The sequence below is a fragment of the Mus caroli genome, unplaced genomic scaffold, assembly GCF_978045245.1.
Source record: "Mus caroli unplaced genomic scaffold, Mus_caroli_1 scaffold_13, whole genome shotgun sequence".
Taxonomy (NCBI): Eukaryota; Metazoa; Chordata; class Mammalia; order Rodentia; family Muridae; genus Mus; species Mus caroli.
This window is the reverse complement of record NW_028227268.1, coordinates 92,662,477-92,690,463: the sequence shown is the minus strand read 5'-3', so window position 1 is coordinate 92,690,463 and position 27,987 is coordinate 92,662,477. Positions and strand designations below refer to the sequence as shown.

The following is a 27,987-nucleotide window of genomic DNA, read 5'->3' as shown; positions in this document are numbered from 1 at the left end:
GTGATTTAGTAAATTGGAAATCTAGCTCTGGACATGGATTAGACTTGCCCACCTTAGATCTAAGAAAATGTGTCTAAAAGTTTCCTCTAGTCCCCTATCCTGGCTCTGGATGGATTCTCTTGCCCAGAGGAAGATCTTAGAGTCTGCACATACATTCTAAATTTCTAAAACAACCAAGAAACTACTCTGTGTCCTCAGTGTCTCCTGAACTGACATATGAGGATGTTGTGAACAGGGAACCCCTGTACCTAAGCCTGCCACCATCTCATATGTGATGTCCATGCTAGTTCAATTGGCCTTGCCCTTTACACTGGCATTCAGTTCTTCCTCTTAGCAAAGGTCTATAACAGAACCACCCATGTTCACTGATGAAGAGGCTGCCAGATCATCAAACACACAGCTTTGGAAAGTTACTCAGGCTATCCAAGTGGTGTCTTCTGAACTTTGCTAGACAATCCTGTAAAAATGACTCAAATAACATTCTATTTCTTTTTTAAATTGTCATGTAGAACATGAATTTAACTGACTTCCTTAACAAAGTTTCCAGGCACCTGTTCCTTCTGCAAGAGTCTGATATAAATAAATTATCTTTACCTTATCCTTCTATAGAATGCTGGTATAGGGTCCAGCCAGTTATACAGTTACATGTAACCTTATGTTACCTTTATATTTAACCGTTTATTAACTTATCTAATCATGGTGTAAAATTTTCCCTCATTAACTTGGTCTCTTAGTGTTTCCCACAAAGTTGTATAACTATTACTTCCTGGCTTATATTCTGAGCCATCTATTAAGTTTTGTTGTGGCCCTGTGGCTGATTCACTTTCGAGGCACTCTAACTGCTGCCCCTTCTACATGGCACATTTGCCAGTTTGAAGCAGTTAGAGTGAAATTGGTGCTCCCAAATCACTGGAAGCAGTTTGGATGACCCCTGGAAGGAACTAATGAGCCATGAGCCATCCAGTTCACCTCTCTTCTTGCCCTTCTGGGCATTGTTTTCAAGGCTTAGAACTGAAACACCTGGTCTAAAGCCTTCTTTGCATCCGTTAACCTTTCTGTCTCATCGACTCTCAAAAAAAAAAAAAAAAAAAACAAAAAACAAAAACCCTTAGTTAAATCTCAGATCAGCTTAACATCCTTCAGAAGTAACTCCAGTTTTGTTTTCCCGCTACAGTACTCTGACTAGTCCTAACAACCATTATGGATGGGATTTGTGCTCTCCTCCAAGAACAATGCTGCTTCCACACCAACAAATCCAAACTGGTTTAAGATGAAGTCTCAAACATAGGAACCAGATAAGATTTCAACCAACTGTCCTAATGTACATGCACCTGGTCCCCTCCTTCTTGGCGTCTCCTCAACTTACTTCATTCTGCTTAACTGTCCTTATATTTATGGTCTTACCTTATATTGTATGGCTCTCACAATATAATACCTCCGTATATTCCACTTTTTATCTATTAAATCTACAAAAGAGCCTTCTACAAGCTGTTGAGAACCTGACTACAAAGGGACTTCATCCCTTTCACCCCAGACCAAACACAATTCTTTTCTTTTTTCTGGTTTTTCGAGACATGGTTTCTCTGTATAGCCCTAGATGTCCTGGAACTCACTCTGTAGACTAGGCTGGCCTCGAACTCAGAAATCCACAAACACAATTCTTTACATTACTCTTCTATTTTCTCCTTTCCCTTCTTTCCATGCTCTGTAGCTCCCTGTGGCTATTGCTAACTCATTTTGATACAGCATTCCTGACTAGTCATTGTTACCTAGGATCAACTCCTTTTACTGGCTCATTCCGTCTCTTCCATCCCCCCCCCCCCCCAACTTCCTGGGCAATCTCTAAGTTTTAATTGGTAACCAAATCATCTGTTTATAACCCTCTAATGATATTTTTCAAAACACTCCAAAAAAGCAGGACAGCAACTGACCAAGACTCCTCAGGCAAGTGAACAGAGGACCCCTGTGAGGGCTCAAGTTGTGGTTTAAGTTTTAATTATTGTGCTTAAGAGAGTTGTAATCAAAATGCCTCTAACTTGTAAGCTTCACTTGCCCAAGGACAAATAACTTCCTGGAATGCTTGGGGCTGTTCATGTAAGATAACAAGCCATTTGTTTCCACTTCAATAAATAAGGTCTGTTGCCCCAATTGCTCAGGATGTGCTTGATCACACATAGGCAGGAGGTAATAGACAGAAAGTATGTCAGGATGTATGCTCTCCCTGATTGGTAGATGGCAAGAACCTTTTCAATTTTGCCTTTAGAAATACACAAACCATTTTATGGATTAAAAAATAATTATTTTGTAGTAAGTATATTGAAATATGCTTTAAGTTTTTAGAAAATAGAGAAGTTTTTAAAAATGTTTATGTTCCCCTTATTACACTATAAATTCACACACACATATACAGACACACAAATATATATATATATATATATATATATATATATATATATATATATAGCAAAGTGGTATACATAGCCCTTGGAAAGCTAAAACAGGAAAATCAGGGATTCAAGGCAAACCAAAGATATACAGCAAGACCCTGTCACGAAACACAATGTGAACAACAAAAATTGTACAAAAAGTTTTGTTTTGTCTTATTTTTTGAGACATTGCATCTGTATCCCAGGCTGTCCTCAAACTCATAGCAATCCTGTTTCAGTCCCCAAGGATTTTTGGTGTGAACCACCACACCTAACTCACAGTAACAAGTTTTAGGAAACTGAAAGAAGGAATGTAGTTCAAGTGGCAGAGTGTATTCTTACTATGCATGAAGGCCTGGGTTCCATCTCTAACACAAAAACAATATTAATAATTTGATAGTAATTAGTGTGTAATTGAGAAAACTTAAACAAGAAGGTTTTCTTTAATAAGAAACTATGGCATACACAAGCAAGGGCATAGTATTCAGCAATTAAAAGTAAGATGACTATTAAGCCGCAAAAAAATATGAAGGGCTCTAAGGTAAAAATGTACTTTTGGACCAACATGAAGATGACCTACTGGGTGATTCCAACTACTATGAATGACATTCTGGAAGAGGAAGAACTATGGAAACAGTAAAAAACCAGTAGTTGCCAGGGCTTAATGGAGAGGAGAGATTAACAGAGGCAGACACACAGGAGATGATGGGGCAGATACATGCTATATATCTAAACTGGAAATAGCATCAATAGTGAACCCTGAATATGTAGTGTCTACTCAATGATGATATTGTATACTAAAGGTGCTCAGCAAGTGCACAAGCACATCATGCTAACACTGAACTTGGAGTTACAGAGGCCCTTGAGAGGGCTGTGTGAGCAAAGGATTTTCTATACAAACAAGCCTGAGAAACTGAGGCCAATCCTAAAAACCCATTGCAGGAGAGGACCAGCTCCTAAATGTTGCTTCTAGGTTTCACACACATAATCATATCTATATTTTTCAGTGTCATAATTTGAACATACATGCACTAAAGAACAATCATATAACAAAAAATATCTGTCATCTGAGAGGTTTCATTCAGCAGATGGTGGAAACAGATGCAGAGACCCACAGCCAAACATTAGACAGAGCTCAAGGAATCTTGTGGAAGAGTCAGGGGTGGAAGGGAGGATTGAAGGAGCTGGAGGGGTCAAGAACACCACAAGAAGACCTACAGAGCCAGCTAACCTGGGCCAAGGGGACTTACAGAGAATGAACCACCAACCAAAAAGCATGCAGGGGCTGGACCTAGACCCCCATACATATGTAGCAGATGTGCAGCTTCATCTTCATGTGGGTTCTCCAACTTTTGGGGGGAGGGGCTGTCTCTGACTCGGACTCTGTTGCTTGCCTTTGGATCCCTTTGCCCTAGCTGGGCTTGTCCTTGTCTGTCTCAGTGGGAGAGGATATGCCTAGACCTGATAAGACTTAATGTGCCAGGGCACAAGGTGTGAGGGGGCTCTCCTTCTCCTTGGAGGAGGGGGAGAAAAAGTGGGAGAAGGGGGATGGGAGGGTGGGACTGGGAAGAGAGGAAGGAGGGGGCTGTGGTAGAAATGTAAAGTTAATTAATTAATTAATGAAAAAAGAAAAATAAATAATTTTTTACTGGGTGTGGTGGCACTTCTTTTAATCCCAGCACTCCATACTTGAAAGGCAGAGGCAGGTGGATCTCTGAGTTCAAAGCCAGTCTGTTCTACAAATCAAGTTCCAGGATAGCCAGGACTATGTAAAGAGAAACCCTGTCTCAAAAGCAAAATAAAATAAAATTTAAAAGTCCATGCCTTTAATCCTAGTACACAGGAGGCAGAGGCAGGTATTTCGCTATAAATTGAAGGCCAGATTAGTTTATAAAGTGTCTTGAAAGAAAGAAAGAAAGAAAGAAAGAAAGAAAGAAAGAAAGGAAGAAAAGGAAGGAAGGAAGGAAGGAAGGAAGGAAGGAAGGAAGGAAGGAAGAAAAGAAAAAGAAAGCAAGCACTTTTTTTTTTTTTTAGGGCTGGAGAAATGGTGCAGCAGGCATGTTTGCATGTTGTTCTTGCAAAGGGCCTGAGTTCAGTTCCAAGCACCCATATCCAGTAGCTATAGCTCTCTAGGAGATCTAACATCTTCTTCCGACCTCCCAGGGCACCTACACTCATGTGCACATGTTCCATGAAAAAAATGCCCAAGTTGTCTATATTTTCAGTGAACAGCTTTAAAACCCACCTATTTGCATAAAAGCAAGCAAGCAAGCAAGCAAGCAAACAAACAAACAAACAAAAACCCTTCATAGAACCATGAGAAAAAAATGTTAGCAAAGTGCTTTGAGATTCTCTCAAAAGAAAAAAAAAACTTGAAAAATCTTATTTATTTGCAAAGAAACTCATGCCATAGTCTACCAGGGAAAAGGCTTTTTAAGTGCTAAATAACTGAACCAAACACCATCTAATTGTTCAAAAAATAAAATCTATTGCTTAATTCTAATTTACTACTCCAGCAGACAGAAACTCAAAACAAAGTCATATACTGATTAAAGCAGGATATTGTTTGTGTTTCATATTTTATGCAATGTTACATGTCCATGGAAGAGGTACTAATTTTAATTTCAACTGGGAACTCATGTACTTGCATATATATTGTTAAAGCTATATTGTTAAAAGTACAGAAGTACAGAATCCTAGTGGGACAGGATACTAGAGATCAACCAGTCAAACATACCAAGCAGGAGGTTTGTTGTTTTACAACAAAATATCTACATAGGAGTCAAAAACTCTTATATTTCAAACCCTAGATAGTAAATATTTTAGGCCACATAGTCCTCTCGACTGCTGCAGCAACTTGACTTTGCCAATGAGCCACAGAAAAAGCAACCATTAAACACAAATAAATGTTTGTGGCTGTGCAAATCTTCGCTGGCAGAACAAGCAGAAGGTCAGATTTGAGGCCCAGGCTGGGTGCTGCAAAGCTTTGACCTACCCAGCTGGTTTCTGAGACAGTTTGACTATTGGAGGGTTTTAGAGGAAGTGTGTTTGCTAGTGAGCCAGCAGGATTCCCTGAAGCACTTCTTTCTCTCCACCTACCCAGTCCCCATGCTGTCAGGCACTCCTTGTATTATGACGCAAATTTCCAGACTATGGAACCTTTTGATCATTCCCTCAGACAGATAACAAGTCTTTGAAGTTTGGGAGGGAGATATGTGACACATGGCTTTAAATATACGTAGCAATCAAGATATAATTTTAATTCTAGAAATTGGCTCACTGTCTCCGAGTGTAAATGTTCTTTGTTTTACAAGACTACCTTTTTGAGTTTAAGAAAAAAATGTATTTTTGAAGTATTTAATAAACAATTCATGTCCACTGTTTTAACTCTCTATATTAACTTAAAACAATTAGTAAAAGTAAGATGTTTTAAAAAGTTTAACCCAAAAACTAGGTTTAATAATAGAATCAAAATGGTTCTTATCAAAAATGTTGACAGAACTCACCTCTACAACTGGATTCATACAATCCAATTTCAAAACAAAAAACCATCAGTCTTTTCTTCTAAGAAAATAAAACAAAGAAGGAAAAGAAAACAGGCAGACATCTGCAGTATGGCCTTCAGGCCTCTGGCATGTTAGAGAAAACAGCAGGGAGCAGGAGCCACAGCCAGGCCTCTGAAGTCATGGCCCCAGCTGTGTTCTACATTTCCATATCTTGGGATGAAAGCAAAGAAACTAAAGATGACTTAGCACTCATAGCCAAAGAACTTTCAAAGTAGGGTCTTTTCAATAGCTTGAACACAATGGAACACTATGAACATAACCACACTAAGTCTGGGCTTTCTAGCACGTCTCTTACTATGCTTTGAATTTCTCATAACGTAGTGTATCTTACCACAGAAACAAATTCATTCTTTTATTCCTAAATATGTTCATTTCTGATAACATCATAATTTATGTTGACTAAGCTTAGTTAGCATTCCCTACTGTCTTCTTTCTCTTGCTTGGATATCATTACACAAACTCTTCTTGGTTAATCCTAATTAAGTGTGTGTGTAAATATATATATAGACAACAACCAAATTTATTTCTCTAGTCCAGTTCTTCAAGGATAACACAGACAGCTAGGAGCTAGTGGCATATTAGGACAGCCAGTTCAACTGCCACTGAACATGTACAAAGCACAGTATCACTGGTCATTTATTAGCAGTGAGGCTTGTTGGTTTCATGCTATTTGCCAGGTATCATGCTAAAGTGTTATCATGGATTTTTCTCCCTTTATTTTCACATTGAATTTAGACATTTCATGTTTATCTCTTTTATCTGAAACCCCACAAGAATGATATAAGCAATACATAACCAGACACTGTCACTGACTTCTTAGTCCCATTTCTTTGTCCTTTTGCCCACCTAAGAGGATATCAATTCTATTCAAAGCATCAGTATCCAAAAATAATATGGTAGTTTTCCTTGTAGTACATCAAGGAGTATGACCCTATATGACCCAATGAAACAAAGAGTTATAGAGTGGTATAGTGTGTAGTTTTGTCTATACCACTTTGTGCTCCTGGCTGGTCACTTGCACACACCTGCCCAGGAACTATCTCAGATCGGCACATAGAAAACACATACATATGTCAGTTATTTTTAAATAACTACTTGGCTACTCAATGACTGGGCTTTCCTAATCCTTCCCTTGCTATTCCAGTTCCAGTTGATCTGACCACTTACCTGAAAACTCATATTGGTTGGCTTTTCTCCTCTGCTATGGCATCTCCTTCTCCTCTTCCCCAGTCTTCTGATTCTCTCTCTGACTCCTACCCACTCAATTGTTAGTGTCCTGCCCCATGCTCAGCCATTGGTTACTGGCAATTTTATTGATAGATCAAAAACCAATTGAGGGTGAGAACCTTCAATGTCAGTAAACATCGATTTCTGATCACCCCACTACATTTCACCTTTTCTGTCCAATTTAAAAGCAAAAACAAAAACAAACAAACAAACCCTCTTCTCTCAGACATAAATTGAACAATAACAATCATGTACATTTCAAGATAGGATATACAATTAGTATCTAGTCTATCATATTTGTCAATTAGATAAAGTATTCTACCATCATTCCTAACTTAAGAGTTACAATTTTGTTCCTGAATTATTTTTAGATTTTAGCTGTAACATCATCTGAAAACCATATTTTTATTTCTGTATCATATCTTTAATATTAAACAACTTAAGTTTGCTGATGGGGTTATAGTTCGTCTTCAACCTCATCCAATATTGGAGAATGAATTAAATATTATCTGAGTATATAGGAAGCACAAAATATAGCTTCTAAAACTTAAACAAATTGTAGAGACAGCTGACTGCTGGGACAGTCCTCTAATTTCTTAGAATGTTGGAGCATCTGTCTTTAGCCTTTTAGCCTAGGGCCATCTGACAGACCTTTGTAAAGTAGGATTATAAAGGATTGTTTATCCTGTATTGGCAGAACTATCAGTTGACTATTTGGCATAGAGTGTTCATTTTGGACAGTATTTTGAAATAGGCAATTTCTGTCTTGTGGCTACCTTGCCATGGTAAGTAAACTCATCAAGAGGTAAAGATGTTGAATTCTTCTTTGAAGGAGAATGGGGAAGCTGTCGGGAGCAGATGTCTCATTGTCAAATGATCTTTAATAATGAAATAACATTAAATATCATATTCTGTGTATTTCTGATGTTTTTTAAGACTATCTATCTAAGTATATTTGAACTGTTAAATCTCAATAACTCTTAGCCATTTCTATTTGAGAAAACTTGTGTTACTTAATCCTCTGAAACAGTTTATAATAGAGCTATTAAAAGGACTAGGTCAAAGCCTTGTATTCTTAAATGTGTTGTATCGACACAATGCCTATCTAAGAGTGTGGGGAGCAGGTGTGGCAGCAGTCCCAAGAAGGCGCCAGGGACTGCAGCTAAGTCTTATGACTTGCACCTGACTTCCTCATACATCTGAATATAAGCCACAAACATCGTGAGAGCTGCGCAGGTGTACCAGGTTACTGGCGAAGCCATTTTGGTGGAGATATGCCCCTGCTGCCCTGATTAGCTGAAGCTGCGTACCTGGTGAGGTGATGTGGCCTGCTCTGAGTGGATGGGAACTGATAGTATATAAGAGTGAGAGGCCCAGGGTTCGGGGTCTTTCTCCTACACAGTCAATGCTCTCCCAATAAACGTGTGCAGAAGGATCCTATTGTGGTGTCTGTCTTGCTGGCGAGTCAGGCGTCCCACAAATGGTGCCGAAACTCGGGAAGTAACATCTTCAGGCATGAGCGAAGACCCCCTGTTACAGGGAGGATTCAGAACTGCATCACGGGGAAGGAGCGGTTAATGAAGTGTTCCCACAACACAGACTGTTGAGAAGGATTCAACTGCGTGGATTCAAAACTCTTCAGCTGGGGAACAGTGGTACCGGTAAGTAAAAAGAAATTAATGTGAGTCTCTGAGATATGCTTTCTCATGCAGTAGGTCCGGTAATTGTCGCTTGCCTTGATAAGGGTAGCAACTTTTGCAGAAGCACCAGGGAAGCATATCAGAAACAGAGAGAAATGAAAAAGAAGGCATGCGCAGAAATATAAGTAAAATAAGAAATATAAGAAGAGAAAAATGAAAATAAGCTATTTCAGAGCTCTCCTAGGGACAGAAGGAAAACGGGAGACGTCCTGTTTCCTCTCTGGCTCCTATGGAGATATTCTTAGCTCTGGTTAGGATACCTGGGTCCCTTTGAGACACCAAGTTCTATTCCCTGCCTATTATCTGTTTTTGGTGCAACAAATTGTCCATATGTCTGTCAATTCGTGTTTTTGTTTTGTTGTTTTAGAGGCAAATATAAAGTTGCCAGGAAGCAGGCACAAAGTAATGATAAGGATCCTGATTTTGGGACAAGTTAAGGTTCATGGTTTTGGAACAAGTTAAGGTTCACGGTTTTGGGACAAGTTGCACCAAGCACCATGGGGAATTGAGGTTTGCAGAGGAACAGAGGGTTTTACCAAAAGGGGTTTTGCTAGTCTGGAAGTTAGTGAGAAATTGCATAGAAGATAGAGAAAGATGTGGCATAGAACTCCAGAGAGGTAATGAGGCGCTGAATCAGGTGAGAGAGGAGTGCTCTCAATTGGTTTGGGAGAGAGGGTCTGTTTGTGTTTCCTCAGGATCATCTACAACAGCTGCAGGTCCCGGAGTGGCTGACCAGAGCAATTCTGGGCAGGTGGAGCTGTGAGGATGTGGATGTTCCTGTGGCTGGGAATGCTCCCGCTAGTGAGAACTGAAGAGCTACGTTGGGGCTGTGTTCCTGAAACCCATGTCATTGACGCATTCAAGTGTTTCCTCAATTCTTTACATCTAATGCTTCACTACAATTGCCTTTTTTCTACGCTGCTTCAGCTAATGGGATTGTTGTTTTCAGATGATTCAAAATATTTCACAGATGAGTGATTGTGTTCAGCTGAATGGATTCGAGGGGTGTGGCCTGCCAGTATATCCAAGGGCATTGGCACTATACCCTCCCAACCTAGATGGGCCCCTCTTTCCTTTTTGTAGGAGTGTTCCTGATTCCCTTCCACCTTGGGCAGTGCCCCTTATATGTATGGTTGTTATGTGGGGTGAATTGTAGTTGCACTGATCTTTCCCCCCAGGCATGGTGGCGGGAGGGGCCTGGGGTAATGCAAATTTTATTGGAATGGTTCTAATGTGTTTGAAACTTCTGTATTTCAATTTGCTGGAGGAAGGAATGTTTCTTTTCTGACTATGCCTGTTTGTATGTGATCTCCTTTTGTGTTTATTGTTTAGAAGAATAATGTTAATTGTAGTAGTGATATTCGTTATATCATTCGGCTGTTGTGACTAGGATGCCTTGATTTGTACCTTTGCCTTTTCAAGTTATTTTGTTTACAAACTGTCTATCCCTTGCTTCAGGACTGATGAGCGGGAATGGGAGCCCTGGGATGTATGCTTGTAATAGTGTGTGTTGTGTGTTTGGCACATGTGTCAGGTGCAGTGTGTGCAGGCCCGCACTTTCGCCATGGTAGCGTAAGCTTTTGCTGCAGTGGAGGCGGGACAATCTCCTCAGATTCGGTTTGCCACTCTAAAAGAAATTATGCTGCATTATGCCATGGGTTGCGAGGCTAAGCACTGCACAGAGGATAGCTTGCTGTTGGCATCCTGTGGAAGGCATGTCTGATTGCATGAAGGTTCAGTGTCCTAGTTCCCTTCCCCCAGGAAAAACGACATGGTAGCTGGCCAAGACCTCTCTGGGTGATGAGCCCAAGGGATGGTTTTGTGTAAGGCCCCTATGCTTGCACACTGGGGATCAAACCTCTACCTTCACCCATGAGGCTTGTTTGCAGCAATCAAAATCTGGCCATAGATTAATTAACATCCTGGCCTTTTGATGCACCTGCCGCAAGCAAAACACAATCTCCCCAAGTGTGGCTTGGCATGACAGAGTAGTCAGTGATGGATAAGACTCCCTGGGCATGTCACCAACCTAAGACAGGGATCAAACCAATGCTGTTTGTCTCCCAAGGACGGGTAAGGGACATTGCTGCAGGGGGTAATCTAAGACATTCTCTCTGCCAAAAAAAGAAAAAAGGGGGAAATGTGAGGAGCAGGTGTGGCAGCAGTCCCAAGAAGGCGCCAGGGACTGCAGCTAAGTCTTATGACTTGCACCTGACTTCCTCATACATCTGAATATAAGCCACAAACATCGTGAGAGCTGCGCAGGTGTACCAGGTTACTGGCGAAGCCATTTTGGTGGAGATATGCCCCTGCTGCCCTGATTAGCTGAAGCTGCATACCTGGTGAGGTGATGTGGCCTGCTGTGAGTGGATGGGAACTGATAGTATATAAGAGTGAGAGGCCCAGGGCTCGGGGTCTTTCGCCTACACAGTCAATGCTCTCCCAATAAACGTGTGCAGAAGGATCCTATTGTGGTGTCTTTCTTACTGGCGAGTCAGGCGTCCCACAAAACTAACAATATTAATTTTAAATTTTGTATCAATATATAGATTTATATTAATGAAAACCTTAATTTTATATCATTGTAAATTTCATACCAATGTATGAAATTATAACATTAATTTGTATAAATTATAAAGATTTCTATCAATGTAAGATTATGACTATATAATGTTTTGTTCAAGAATAAAATTAGTAATCCATCCCATCTATTTCTTTCCAGTTCGAAATTATGACCATTTCTAAATTATTTCTTAAAACGACAACCTATCTATAATTTATAAAATAACCATAACCAGACACCCAAACCCAAGGGATCAGAATGACGACTCTCCACAACTTTTTCCTGTTGAATAGGGGTGACAAAAAGTCTTTAAAGGTGTGGGGAGGGGTAGGAAAATTAGAAAATTTGGTTACAGTTGAGAAAGCTACCTTTAGCATCTGTTATGTAGTCTCTGTATGGTTTGTTTTTTTTTTTTTTTTTTTTTTTTTGGTTTTTCGAGACAGGGTTTCTCTGTGTAGTCCTGGCTGTCCTGGAACTCACTCTGTAGACCAGGCTGGCCTCGAACTCAGAAATCCGCCTGCCTCTGCCTCCCGAGTGCTGGGATTAAAGGCGTGCGCCACCACGCCCGGCAGTCTCTGTATGTTTAAAAAGCTCAGGGCTTGACTGGATCTGTCTGAATGTTTGGATGAAGTGAGTTCATCTGGAATCAGCAGCAATCCTAAAGCTGTTCTGGAAGCAAGTCTCTGAACAACATCAGGAAGGAGGGGGATGGAACAGCAGGTCCATTTAGTGCCCCAGATGGGATGGATTACTGAATCCTGTCAGAGGTGTAATATATGAATCTCATAACCCAAATTTTACTATCATTAAGATTTTCATGTGGGTTGTGCAGGGTGTATAGATCAGTAAAAGATGAAATTTTATTTCTTTTTTAAAAAATTGGGTATTTTCTTTATTTACATTTCAAATGTTATCCCCTTTCCTGGTTTCCCCTCTGAAAAACACCCTCCCCTTATCCCCTCTCCCCTCCCCTGGCTCACCAACCCACACAATCCCACTTCCTGGTCATGGCATTACCCCACACTGGGGCAGAGCCTTCATAGGACAAAGTGCTTCTCCTCCCATTGATGTCCCACTAGGCCATCCTCAGCTGCATACACAGAGCCATGAGTCCCACCATGTGTGTTCTTTGGTTGGTAGTTTAGTCCCTGGGAGCTCTGGGGGTCCTGGCTACTTCATATTGTTGTTCCTTCTATGAGGCTGCAAACCCCTTCTGCTCCTTGGGTCCTTACTCTAGCTCCTTCATTGGGGATCATTTGCTCAGAGGTCCAATGGATGGCTGAGAGCATCCGCCTCTGTATTTGTAAGGCACTAGCAGAGTCTCTCAGGAGAGAGCTATATCAGGCTCCTGTCAGCAAACACTTGTTGGCATCCACAACAGTGTCTGGGTTTGGTGATTGTAAATGGGATGAATCCCCAGGTAAGTCAGTCTCTAGATGGTCATTTCTTCAGTCTCTACTCCACACTTTGTCTCTGTAACTCCTTCCATGGGTGTTTTGTTCCCCACTTCTAAGATGGATAGAAGTATCCATACAATGATCTTCCTCCTTCTTGAGTTTCATGTGGTTTATCTTGGGTATTCAGAGCTTCTGGGCTTCTGGGCTTTTGGGCTAATATCCACTTATCAGTGAGTGCATATGATGTGTGTTCTTTTGTGATTGGGTTACCTCACTCAGGATAATATACTCCAGATCCATCCATTTGCCTACGAATTTCATAAATTCATTGTTTCTTGTTTAAGCAGGTAAAAGACAACTGTCTTTTTATGAGTTAGTTTTATCAATAACCAAATGTAATAAATCTTCACTCATGCCATGTGAAGGAGGGCATAAAGAACCTTAGGGATTCCATAACCAATAAGATTTATTGTCTCATTTAGTTGAAGTTTTGGCTAGAGACATTTTTATGTCTACGCCAGTTATTGGGCTGTTCTCAGATCAATTTATCGGTTTTGTTTTAATTTCTCAAAAAATTTGAGATCTTTAGGTGACCTTTTCTTGTCATATCTGATCTATATCTTTCTGGAAGTTGTCTAGAGCCTATTGTTCTTTCTTGTCAATACAAGTATAGAGCTTTTTTCCCTTTGATATTTAAAACAATCTAAAGTAATTAAACCAATCTAAACAAATGTTAACCATTGAGACAGTGTTTTTATTGTCTCCTGCCCTGACCTTCATGAGATTAAGATCTAAATTATTTATCTGTGTAAATTTGAATTCTCCCTATTATAGGGGTTAATATCTCTCTGGTTATATATTGTAGTATGCCTCTTTTTTCTCTGTACAGTTCTCAAGGCCTACATTTCTACTTTCTGAGATAGGCTAAGCTCTCTACATTCTGCTTTCAAAATATATATTTTTAAAGATCAAAAGCCTCAATATTTACATATCTCTGTATTTAACTTTAATTAAATTTCTTTATTTATTTATAAGCCTATTTATAGGCTTTAATTTTTATCATATTAAGTGGACAATCTCAGAAATCGTGTGTTGCACATGTTCAAATATCCCGAGAAATTGTCCTGGCAAGACATTTATATATCTTTAAATCATTTATTCATACATTTTACATAACTTCTTTCTTCTGTGAAGTTTAATAAATGTTGTTTCTACTGTCTGACTCTCTGCTTCTCATCTTAAGCTCTTTGTATTACTTTTAAAACTCAGGGAGAAATTCCCACTGGCTCAGGCAAAATCTGTATATTCCCTTCTGTCCTTAAAAACAAATCAGACTTATAAATCTCTATCTGTTATTTATCTGGTGGATGGAAGTAGGTAGCTTTATTGTTTGTCTCTCATTGTCTCTTCCCAGGAGGGTAAATCCCTGCCAGGGGCTGTGTTTCTTTGCTATATAGTTTTTGCACGTTGGAACCACATGACTCAGTTCTGCTCACTGAGAAAGCAGTTCTCACCACTCCTAGACTTATATCATTTGTGTGTGTGCCCACATATTCCATCCCAGAATACTTAAATTATTAGTAAATTCTTACCCCATGTTGAGCGCCATATGCAGTGTACAGTTTTTTACTATACTGCTTTGTGTTTCCAGCTGGTCACACATGCACAGGAGCTATCTCAGATCGGTACATAGAAAACATACACAGGCTGGTCTGCACTGGTTTAACTTTGGCACAAACTCTGCAGCCAGTCCCACAGCACACAGAAGAGGCTCAATTCCCAGGTGCTTTAGCAAGCCCAAGATCATAGTATCAGGGGTGAGTATGACACAACATCTGTTCCAACACCACCAGGAGTAACTGTGACCAGCAGGATCCAGGAACATAGGAATCCCACCTGACCAGTGGCTCAGGTTCCTTCCAGGTTCCCTGGTTTTTTTAGGCACAAACTCTGCAGCTAGTCCCACAGCACCCAGAGGAGGCTCAAATTTCAGGAGCGCTAACACAGCTTGAATCACAGGATCCCAGGATCCCGGGATCCCAGGATCATAGGAATTTGGTCACACATAGATGTAAGAGTCCCAGAAGCAGCTTGACTCCTAATACTTTGACATTTATGTTCTTGTGCTTGCCTCTTGCCATCTGAAGATCTAGGGACACACCCAGAATCTAGGATCACAGGATCCTAGAATCACAGGATCACAGAGACAGGTGGACTCTGAGGAGTTCTGACAACCAGGATTACAGGAAGGACAGGCTCCAATCAGATATATTGAAGGAAGGGAGCACTTGAGATAATCAGATGGCGGGAGGCAAGAAGAAGCAACAGAAAGCAAGGTTACTTGGCATCATCAGAACCCAACTCTCCACCATAGCAGGTCCTGGATACACCATCACACCAGAAAAGCAAGACTTGAATCTAAAATTACTTCTCATGACAATGACAGAGGGCTTTATGACAGACAAAAATAACTCCCTTAAAAAAATACAAGAGAACAGGTAAACTGCTAGAAGCCCCTAAAGAACAAACACAAAAATCCCTTAAAGAATTACAGTATTTCCTTAAAGAAAACATAGTCAAACAGGCAAAGGAAATGAACAAAACCATCCAAAATCTAAAAATGGAAATAGAAACAATAAAGAAATCACAAGTCTGAAAGCAATCTACAGATTCAATTCAATCCCCACATACATTCTCACAATTACATACACACACACACACACACACACACACACACATCCATACTTACATATGCATATGGAGCAAAAGACCAAGCACTGGTGCCGAAAGAACTCACTCATTCTGGATGAAAAACTGCGCTCCAATCTTTATTACATACAGAAAGAAAAAATTCTTCCTCTTTAATGATAAATGAATTAAACCCATGTTTGTAAGAAAAAAGCTTTGTTTCTTTTAATAAGACTAAACCTGCTTTGTCCTTACCATGGGACCTGTTCTGTCCCATGGTAAGGAGAAGCCTGCCTGCTCCTTCTGCTCTCTGTGACATCTTCTTTTTTCCTCTTTCCCTCTACATTCTGCACATTGCTCTCTTAGTATTTTATGTTACCTATAATTCCTAAGTTACTCCACTCTGCATTCTCCTTCTAATCTAAAAAAATGTTGTCTAAAAACTTCTACTCAACTCAGTTCCTATCTCAGCTCAATTCTCACCTCCGTTCCTCTCAGTTCGGACTCTTCTCTTTGTCCTCAGCTCTTAAAACATCATTCAGAATACATGATCATATATTAAAAAGTTCATCACAAGTTCACACAAAAAATCAAATCATAAATTGAAATAGAAGTTTACAATGGCGAATGTTTACATGCATATCCATTAGGAGTAATTATCTGGCTAAACATCCATCACTCGGCTCAGCTCCACAGGTTCACTGAAGGTTTAAAACCATAAGTTACTAGTGAAGTTTTGTATAGATAAACCCAGTCAATATTTTATCTTCTGTCCTAGCACCTATAATAAATCATTAGTTCCCTTTCTATGATCTTTGGTTAATTGTTTTACACCCTCTTGGAATGTGCTCTGAGTAGGAGAAAGTCTGGTTACCATCTAAGAGCAATTAACTGGTGACACTTGAGAGACTGGCAGAGTTCTCATTGCAGCTTTGACTATCAGAAAAGGACCTAGTAGCAGTCCCATTAATAAAAGAGCTTAATAATCACAGATATAATTTTAGGAATTCTTATAGGATCATCATTAAGATTTAAGTCATTTATTTGTCTATATAGCATCACTACAAGATAGTACAACTTCGTGGATCTGCAGAGATCTACTTCAAAGGGGGTGTGCTACTACTTAGTGATTGTTATATATGTTTAATAATAACAGGAAAAGCATATTAATAGCAGGAATCTTTCCTAAAATTAGTCCCTCACTGACTTGCTTAATGAGGGCTCACCTGTCTCAGATTATATAATAATCCAAGGCAGGCCACTTCGGGATGATCACCTGATAGTTATTAGCTTTTCCCATTATGGCTCCTGACAGTTACCCCAATACCCAAACTATGTAATGGCTCAAAAAGAAAGGAAATAAAGACCAATTTCCCTTATGAACACAGATGCCAAAATACTCAATAAAATAATTGCAAACAAAATCCAAAAATACACCATAAACATCATCTACTGTCCACACACTCCATACAGTACAGTAGTTGAAGTTCTAGAGCAATAAGACAACTAAAGGAGATCAAGCAGTTCAAAACTGGAAAGGAAGAAGTCAAAGTATCATTATTCAGAGATGGTATGATAGTAAACATAAGTGACTCCATAAATTATACCAGGGAACTCCTATAAATACCTCCAGCAAAGTGGCTGGATACATATTTAATTAAAACAATTCAGCAACCCTTCTATATACAAATGACAATCCAGCTGCAAAAGAAAAAAATAAAAAGTTCAGAGAAACAATAGCCTCAAATGATATAAAATATCTTAGGGTAACTCTAACAAAGCAAATGAAAGACCTATATGATAAAAAACTTCAAGTCTTTGAAGAAATAAATTTAAAAAGATATTAAATAATATCTTTTGATCTCCCATGCTCATGGATCAGTAGGATTAACATGAATTAATAATGGCCACCATACCAAAATCTATCTACAAATTCAATGCAATCCTCCTGTCCAAACTCCAACACAATTCTTTATAGACCCTGAAAAGACAATTTTCAATTTCAAATGGGAGAGAAAAAAAAAGAGCCACCACCAGAAAAACAAGAAATCCAGGATAGCTAAAACAATCTTGAACAATAAAAGAACTGCTGGAGGTATCACTGTCCCTGATTTTAAGCTGCACTACAGAGAAATAGTAATCAAAACTGCATGGTATTGGCATAAAAACAAACGCATTAATCAATGTAATGAAATTGAACATCCAGATATAAATCCATACATCTATATCTGATATTTGATATTTTTTAAAAGTAAGCCAGAAATACAAAGTGAAAAAAAAAGAAGAGAGAAAGCATCTTCAACAAATGGTACTAGTCAAACTAGATAGCAACCCAAAGAAAGCACAAATAAATCTATATTTATCATCTTGCACAAAACTCCAGTCTAAGTGGATCAAAGTGCTCAACCAACATAAAACACAATGAACCTGATTAAAGAGAAAGTAGGAGCCGGGCGTGGTGGCGCATGCCTTTAATCCCAGCACTCGGGAGGCAGAGGCAGGCGGATTTCTGAGTTCGAGGCCAGCCTGGTCTACAAAGTGAGTGCCAGGACAGCCAGGGCTACACAGAGAAACCCTGTCTCGAAAAACCAAAAAAAAAAAAAAAAAAAAAAAGAGAAAGTAGGAAATAGCCTTCAACTCACTGGCACAGGAAAAAACTTTGTGAATAGAACAACAATGGGCAGGTATCAACAATTAGTAAACAGGTCCTCATGAAACTGAAAAGTTTCCATAAGGCAAATGACACCATCAACTGGACAAAGAGAAAGTGTGCAGAGTGGGAAGAAAATTTTACAAACTCCACATCCAGTAGAGGGCTAATATCCAACATGCATAAAGAATTCTAGAAACTAGATATTAAAAAAACCAAACAATCCAATTGAAACAAGGCACAGATCTAAACAGAAATTCTCAATAGAGGAATCTCAAATGCCTGAGAAACAAAGATATGTTCACCATCCTTAACCATCAGGGAAATGCAAATCAAAACTACTTTGATATTCCATCTTACACCTGTCAGAATAGCTAAGATCAATAACACTTGTGACAGCTCAGGCTGGTGAGGATATGAAGCAAGAGAAACGCTACTCCACTGCTAGTGGGAGAGCAAACTTGTACAACCACTGTGAAAATTAATATGGTGGTTCCTCAGAAAGCTTGGAATTGATCTACCTCAACACCTAGCTACCTGGGGTCAGGTAGAAAAGAGAGCAAGAGGAAACAGGCTGAAAGGAGGATGGAGAGAGAGAGAGAGTGCAGGGAGAGACAACTGGAATTGGGAGGGGGCATTTGGAGGGGAGTGGTGTGAAGATCTAGTGTAGTGAAAACTTTCTGGAATCTGTGAATGACCTTAGTGAATACCCTAGGTATTCGTACTATCACCTAATAGTAGAGGATACAGAGTCTGAACTGGCTAACTTTTGTAGCCAGACAAAGTTTCCAGTTGTGGGACTGGGCTACCCTTGTTGAGTTGTTGACTAGGAAGGTTTCATGGAGATCCCTAAACAACCCAGGTTGATGCCAGGACAAAAGGCTGTTCTCTGAAAACAGACAGCAAGGCCCCAATGTAGAAGACAGCATTCACACAGGTCATTGAGTGTACAGAAGTCACGCTGGTGTGGGAGGAGAGTCTTCACTCTTATGATCTAGTAGTCTCTTTGGCATGAGAAAGTACTCTGTAAGCTATGAAATGAGAGGTTAGGACACCAACTTAGCCACAAAACCCTCCACCTACAATCTGCCCTGCCTGCAAGATGTAGTAGGGCAATGGAGGAGAACTTGTAGGAGTGACCAACCAATAGTTGGCTTAACTTGAGGCCATGAGAGAGCCCATGCCTGATGCTGCTTGGTTGGTCAGCAGCCAAACACTGAATAGCCCAGAGACCTAGTGTAAAACTAAGAATAAAAACAAAACAACACTGAAATGATTCACAGATTAGTGCCTTGCCCAGTTATCATCAGAGAGTCTTCCTCCAGTAGCAGATGGAAGCAGATACAAAGACTCACAGTCAGACATTATGCTGAGAGAGTCTAAATTGAAGGTCTCCCTCAAGTCCCAACCTCCAGATACTGGGAATTTTGTCAAAGAGAGGGAGGAAAGATTGTAGGAGTCAGAGGGTATTGAGAACATGGACCATCTAATCAGCTAAGCAGAGCTCACATGGGCTCACAAAAACAGAAACACAAGCACAGGGCTCTACACCAGATCTTCTACATATATTATAGCCATTAGCTTGATGGCTTTGTGGGACTTCTAGCAGTGGGAGCATGTGTATCTCTGACTCTTTTGCCTGCTCTTGAGACACTTTCCCTGCTATTGGGTTGTATTGTCCAGCTTCAGTGTGGGAGCTTTTGCCTGCGTGATCATTGTTTTGTCCTGTTTGGCTGTCATCTCTTGGAGGCTTGCACTTTTCTACAAAGGAAACAGAGGAAGAGTGGAGAGGGGATGTGGGGAGCTGAGTGGAGAGGAGAGAGGGGAAACCGTGGTTGTAATGTAGTGTATACAAGAAAAATCTATTTTTAATAAAAATAAAAAAGAAAATAAATATCAAAAAAGAAAGGAAGAAAGAGAAAAAGAAAGTAGGTTTAAAAAAAACAAAACAAAACAAACAAAAATACCAGTGGGAACTGGAGTGACAGCTGAACAGTTAAGAATACTGGCTGCTCGTGGAGAAGACCCAAGTTGGGTTTCCAAAATCCACAGGGCAACTGACCAGTCTATAACTCCAGTTCCCAAGGGACCCAATACCCTCTTCTGGCCTGTAAAGGCACTGCATACATGTGTTGTACTGACATACCTGGAGACAAAAACTCATTCACAAAAAAATGAGAACAAATAAATCATATTTTAAAACTTTTCAAAAAATAACAGTGAAATGAAGAATACCACAAAGTGGCTGTGACTGAATCAATCATGACGTGGTATGGTGATTAAAGATAAGTGGGGTAGAACAGGATCCAAAGAAAAAAACTTAGCTGAAAAGTATTTGACAAAAATATATTTTGACTCAATGGCATAAAGCACAATTAGTTAATAAATGATGCTGGCACAACTGGCTACCCATTTTGTAGAAAATGGTTCCTTATCAAAAATTCCAGATAGGGGCTGGAGAGATGACTTAGAAGTTAAGAGGTCTGCTCTTCCACAGGTCATGAGTTCAATTCCCAGCAACCACATGGTAGCTTACAACCATTGGTAACAGGATCTGATGCCCTCTTCTGGTGTGTCTGAAGACAGCTACAGTACTCATATACATAAAATAAATAAATAAATCTTAAAAAAAATCCAAATAGGGTAAATGTTTAAGTACAATAAATAAAGCATCAAATACTAGGGGGTAAAAAGTCCAGTACATATGCTTCTTAACCAGAAAAAAAAAAGCATATCTGAGCTTATAAATTTTAAAAACAACTATGCTTTAAACATGTTTTATGTGCAAAAAAACTATTATAGACAAAACTAATAGGCAAATGCTATGGGTTTGTAATCTTTAGCAGTATACAAGAGCCCCTTAATATTGGTAAGAGAAAAGCACTACAATGGGAAAATGGGGAAAAGATGGGTGTGGTGGTTTGAATAAGTTTGGCCCCCTAGACTCATGTGTTTGAATGCTTGGCTCATAGGAAGTGGTGCTACTAGGAGTTGTGGCCTTGGTGGAATAGGTGTGGCCTTTTTGAAAGAAGTGTGTCACTGTGGGGATGTGTGGAAAGCCGTGCAGCGTGCAGCGTGCAGCGAGCAATCGCTGTGGAGAGCCGTGCGCGTGCCGCGAGCAATCACCATTATAAGATGGCGCTGGCCTCCGCTGTGACAAACTAGTAAACAAGCCTTGTGCGCAAGTGCGAGAGTGAACTCACTCCTAGTCACTGCCCATTCTCGGGGTGTAATAGTGGTGTGATGAGCGAGCAACGAATCAAGAGCTGTCACGCCACATCAGGTGCTGAAACGTCATGGCTGAGTGCTATATAACGGACTCCATTTTCTGGGGTCAAGATCTTCCTGAGAAGTAAGCAATAAAGCTTTGCTGCAGAAGATTCCGGTTGTCCTGAGTGTGTTCTTGCCGGCGGGGACAAAAGCTCGGGATAAGTGGCGCCGAAGACCCGGGAACTTTATACCATCACACCGGCGCAAGCTACTTACTCTCAGTGCATCACACAGTCTCCTGCTACCTGCAGATCAAGATGTAGAACTGTCAGATCCTTTCCAAGCCTTCCTGCAGTCTGTCATGCTTCCTGCCGTGATGATAATGGACTTAACCTCTGAAACTGTAAGCTAGCCCTAATTAAATGTTTTCTTTTATAAGACTTGCTATGAGCCTGGTGTCTCTTCACAGCAATGAAAACCTGAAATATGAGAATAATGGGAAAATGGGGAAAATGTGAGAATAAACCTGGGTAGCCACAGAATAATACTGCTTGAACTAATTAATAATTAAGAAAGTGTTAATTAATGTAAAACAATAGCCATTCCAAAGCTAATTAGATAAAGGAAAAATAAAGCAATAATAGCAATTGGTAACAGAAAGAGGACAGAAAATGCAAATTTCTATATCTAATTCTAAAAGCAGTCCATTGTGCTTTAAAGGGGGAATGCCACAATAGGCTCAAGTGTTTGAACAATTGGTCCTCAGCTGGTGGTAAGGTTTAGGCTATGTTTAGGAGGTGGAGCCTTGCTGGCATATGCAATAGTGTCTGCGTTTGGTGGCTGATTATGGTATGTATCCCCAGATAGGGCAGTCTCTGGATGGTCCTTCCTTCAGTCTCAGCTCCAAACTTTGTCTCTGTAACTCCTTCTATGGGTATTTTGTTCCCAATTCTAAGGAGGAATGAAGTATCCACACTTTGGTCTTCCTTCTTCTTGAGTTTCATGTGTTTTGCAAATTGTATCTTGGGTATTCTAAGTTTCTGGGCTAATATCCACTTATTAGTGAGTGCATATCATGTGAGTTCTTTTGTGATTGGCTTAGCTCACTCAGGATGCTATCCTCCAGATCCATTCATTTGCCTAAGAATTTCATAAATTCACTGTTTTTAATAGCTGAGTAGTACTCCATTGTGTAAATGTACCACATTTTCTGTATCCATTCCTCTGTTGAGGGACATCTGGGTTCTTTCCAGTTTCTGGCTATCATAATATGCTGCTATGAACATAGTGGAGCATGTGTCCTTATTACCAGTTGGAACATCTTCTGGGTATATGCCTTGGAGAGGTATTGCTGGATCCTCCGGTAGTACGATGCATATGCCAGCAAGATTTTGCTGACATGACCCTGATATAGCTGTCTCTTGTGAGGCTATGCCAGTGCCTGGCAAACAAAGAAGTGGATGCTCATAGTCATCTATTGGATGGAACACAGGGCCCCCCAATGGAGGAGCTAGAGAAAGTACCCAAGGAGCTGAAGGGGTCTGTAACCCTACAGGAGGAACAACAATATGAACTAACCAGTACCCCCTGAGCTCGTGTCTCTAGCTGCATATGTAGCAGAAGATGGCCTAGTCGGCCATCATTGGGAGGAAAGGCCCCTTGGTCTTGCAAAGGTTATATGCCCCAGTACAGGGGAATGCCAGGGCCAGGAAGTGGGAGTGGGTGGGTTGGGAGCAGGGTTGGGGAATGGTATAGGGGACTTTCAGGGTAGCATTTGAAATGTAAATGAAGAAAATATCTAATAAAAATTGTTTAATTGAAAAAAAGAAAGAAAGAAAGCAAAATAAACAAGCCATGGGGAGGAAGCCAATAAACAGTGGTCCTCCATGGGGAAAAAAAAAGTAGGTGGAGCCTTAATGGAGGAAGCCCATCACTAGGGGCAGGCATGAAGGTTGTATAACTTGTCCTACTTCCTACTTTCTTTCTACTTCTGACTACTGAAATGATGGGTCCTCAGGCTCCTACTGCCATGTTTTCCACAGCATGGTGGTCTGTATATACTCTGGAGCTTTAAGCCAAATAAGCTCTTTCTCCTATAAGCTGCTTTTGTCAGTATTTTATCACAACAGAATTGAAACTAATACAGAGTCTGATGAATACTTTTACACTTCAACAAATCACAATCCTGGGAATCCACCCAATAAAAACAAAATCACCAATAAAAGGCTTATGGCAGCAAACTCCTACTGCAAAGAGAAAGTAAGAAAAGCAAGCACTTGAAACAATGAGGTAATCCTGTATGTGCACTATTAAGCCAACATTGAGAATACAACATTTGACTCAGAAGGATTTTCTTTAAAGCATCTTGAGTGATAAAAACATGACATAGAAAACTGTGGCTTTATTTTTTAAAATAAAATCTTGATCAAAATTCATTATGTATATGTGCCAAAGTGTGTCTGTATCTTTGTCCATTTGTCTGTCTGGGTGGTTGTAAGGAACAGAGAGAAAGAAAGAAAGAAAGAAAGAAAGAAAGAAAGAAAGAAAGAAAGAAAGAAAGAAAGAAAGAAAGAAAGAAAGAAAGAAAGAAAGAAAGAGGAAGGCAGGCAGGCAGACAAGAGAAGAGGGAGGGGGAGGGGGAGGGAGAGGGAGAGAGAATGTGTGTGACTGGAACCCAGAACAAAAGGTTACAAGCCAGCTTGCTAACACTCAGTACTTTCAAAGTGTATGAAGAGTGTAGTTTTAAAAAGAAAGGAGACAGGTACATGATTTTACTTATGTTAACTACTTATTCTACTTATGTTGACTCCACATTTAACTAAGAAGTAGGAATGCAACATAATTTGTGTGAGCTTCCTTCCATCCTCCTTGTAGTTTTTTCTCTTAAACCACTTTATGATCATCTAGCATCTTTTCATTCTTGCAACAACCAGTTTTGTACAATGTCTCACCTATTTTCTATATTTTATGAGAATTCTGCTGTTAATGAATGGTTAATTGTTAATGCACGTATTGTGTAAGATCACTCATTTCCAGCGGGTGGTTAGCGGCTTTGGTGGTTTATGAGAATGACACCCCGCCCCCCAGGCTCATGTATTTGCCTGTTTACTCCTCAGCTGTAGAACTAAGGAAGACTAAAGGGTGTAGATGGTGTGGCCTTGTTGGAGAAAACATGTCACTGGGAGTGAGCTTTGTGGTTTCAAAAGTTCATCCCAAACCCAGTGGCTCCCTAAATCCTCTGCCTGCAGCTCAGGATGTAGCTCTCACTACTTGTCCAACACCACATCACCCTGACTGCCTGCTACCATTCTCCCTATCATGACAATAATGGGTAAAATCTCTGAAACTATACGTAAGCCTCCAATTAAATGCTTCTCCATTTACAAATTACCTTGGTCATGGTGTCTATTCATAGCAGTAGAACACAAAGAGAAGGAACAGTATAGTTTTATACATAAATACAAATACATAGCATACACAAATAAATTAGAAATCGCAGAGTTTAGTCATTAGAAACTTACTATCAAATGGGTATCCAATGAGAACATATTACCGACAATGTGACTGAGTTCCAGTGAGTAATAATAAATGAGATATTAATTACAAATATATACTTTAAGGAAACTAGAGAGATGGCTCAGTGGTTAAAAAGACTGGTCATTCTTTCAGAAGTTACCACCTGGAGGTTCACAACCATATACAACTCCAGTTGTAGTGGCTCTAACCCCATCCTATGGTAGCATTTGGCACCAGGAATATGCATGATATACAGATATACATTCATGCAAAACACCTGTACACATAAAATAATTTTAATGTACACTTAAACATTTTTGAGTAAAGAACTGTTGAAGGCCACTGGGACAGGTTCCATTCAGGGGAAAGAAACAGGAAGAGCAGGTGACTAACTAGTATCTAACTCACAGAGTTTGTTGCAAAGACTATATATAATAATTCATGCAAAGTGATAACCATGAAGCTGAAAAGTCAAAACCTTTGAAAATGGTATTATGTGACTTGGGTGACTGTCACCCCCACTGCTAACTCTGCTCTTCTTTATACCTCGAGGGCGTGCACTACAACAACAATAAACAATTCTATTATGTAAAAATGAAACTGCAATTAGGTAAATATTGCACAATAGAAAAGAGATGGCAATCTTTTTGCTTTGAAGATTTGATAAGAACTTCAAGAACCATCTAAAGGCACTGTGCTCAGTCTTAACATTTGAAATGATAAATACTTGGGTCCTGAATATGGGCCCCATGTTGGGGGAGACCTGAGATGACAGATTGGTTAGCAATACAACAGCTCGTCTTGAATCCTGCCCAAGAGGAAAAAGTTTATTCCCAACAAAGAAGTGCCACGCTAACAATGGCCCGCCTGCAAATACTCCAACCTATTTATAATCCAAGACAACTGAATACCATTATTAATACTGTTACCAATGAAAATCAAAATATGAAAACAGCTTCATAAATGTTGTAGACACGTTGGTCTTACTACTCACATGCCATCAACCTTTTCTTCGGGGCCTTGAACTTGACCTGTCACTGTGCCTTTGCTTGTGTTCTTCACCCAGCCAACCAGACCTCGTTTCTTAGCTTCTCCTTCTGTGTACTGATTCAGGAAAAACAAAGGAGCTCAAGTCCATCAAGAGAAGTCTATACTCATAACACAACTTTCATATTCAGAAACTGCTAACCTTGTAATATTTATCTATTGAATTTCTAAAATGTAGTCTACAGACTGCAGAGATGGCTCTGTGGTTAAAAGCACCGACTGCTCTTGCAGAGGACTAGGGTTCAATTCCTAACACTCACATAGTTTGCTAATAACCAACTATAATTCATATTCCAGGAGATCCAATGCCTGTTTTGGCCTCTTTGGGCAACAAGTGTGCAAGTAGTACATAGACACACATGCAGGCAAAGGACCAATACATATAAAATAAAATAAAATAAAATAAAATAAAATAAAATAAAATAAAATAAGCCTATGCAGTTATGTAGCTGACCTACAGTGATACCACTATTTATAAGATCAGTGCAATTAGAGAAAATAAATCAATAGTGAGAATTGTTTCAGAAATAGTTTCTATTACATTTCTCAGATCCATAAAATGTGTGAATGTGTTGTGTTTTCCTCCCATCCATTAATGATGAATTACATTGCTAATCTGGGCTTCAAAGTCTGGTGAATCCAAGATTCACAATCATTGACTTAAAAATATGTTTATGATCAACATAAAATACATACAGGCAGAAATGGACACTGAGTCATTTCAAAAGTTCCAGTAAAAATAGAAATAATTTTCATAATAAAATCAAACCATCAAGAACACCAACGGCTAACACAAGGTCAGGGGTTTATGGTGATAAGCTGACTCTAAACTAATGCAGGTGTCAGTCTGAAAATCAAGAAAATAATGAAAATGGGTACAATGAAATGTTAACAGGATTATCCTGAAATACAGAGAGGCTTGACTGATGGGACATGGGGGGACTCTCAGGGTTAGCAACCAGAGATTTAAACAGCAATGCCAACTTCATAAAATATAACTTATAATTAACTTTTAGGAAAAGGGTGCTTTTAAAATAAAACCAAAAGTGTGTATGGAGAGGGTTATTGCTAAGATGTGCGACACTAGCACCCCTGACTTTACAGTAAGAGATGTACCCCTGGCCCAAGAAGGTTTCTATCTAGAACACAGGAGAGAACCATAATTTTATCTAGTACACTTACACAAATGCCTAGTTAGAACCACTTGCCAGAATACTTTTGAAATTCATAGAAAATGCTAGCTAAAACACAGGACGGCTGTAATAAAACTTTAAAGGCACTTTTAATCACAATCAGTAATTTCAAAATGTATGTCAGTCATCAAGGACATGATACAAAAAGTAGGTTAGGACTGGGAAGAAGACGGCTCTGTGATTAAAATCACTAGCAAAAATAAGGTAGAAAAATAAGAGACAGATTTCACTTACCATTCTGAAGCAAACACCTGTATGAAAGGACAAAAAGAAATGTCAGCTTGTTTGCCTCTAACAAACTATGCATTTTCTGCCATAATTTGACTCAATTAAAGGCTAAGTAGCAAAATGAATGAAACAGTCAGTATCTGAATGTACTCAATGGGTCTTCTTAAAAATTAATCCCAGCACTCTCAGGAGGCAGAGGCAGGCCTGGTCTACAGAGGGAGTTCCAGGACAGCCAGGGCTACACAGAGAAACCCTGTCTCAAAAAAAATTTATATATATGTGTGTGTGTGTGTGTGTATAACTATATATATAATAACTATAACTATATATATATAAAGTTTTTTTGGAAAAATATTTGAAAGCAAAGTATGTAATGAGATGCTGAATTATACTTTCATCATATTCTAAAATGTTTATTAAAAACACAGTTCATCTGGTGGTATAGGCTTATAATCCTGGCTACTTGAGAGGCTGAAGGATAACAAGTTTAAGTCCAGTCTAGGCAACACAGAGAGTTCAAGGCCAACCTGGGCAATTTTGTCTCAAGATAATAAAGATAAGAGCAGAGAAAAGGTC

General features: G+C 39.6%; 1 protein-coding gene across 1 annotated transcript in view; it reads right to left on the bottom strand.

Annotated features, from left to right (window-relative positions):
* Nucleotides 1–27,987, bottom strand: part of Acyp2 (acylphosphatase 2) — a 147,959-nt gene that overhangs the window by 106,213 nt on the left and 13,759 nt on the right. The window contains exons 2-3 of the mRNA XM_021176827.3: nt 27,418–27,434; nt 25,938–26,047 (exon numbers count right to left, since the gene is read on the bottom strand). Coding sequence (XP_021032486.1) covers nt 25,938–26,047; nt 27,418–27,434 — 127 coding nt within the window. The remainder of the gene's footprint in view (nt 1–25,937; nt 26,048–27,417; nt 27,435–27,987) is intronic.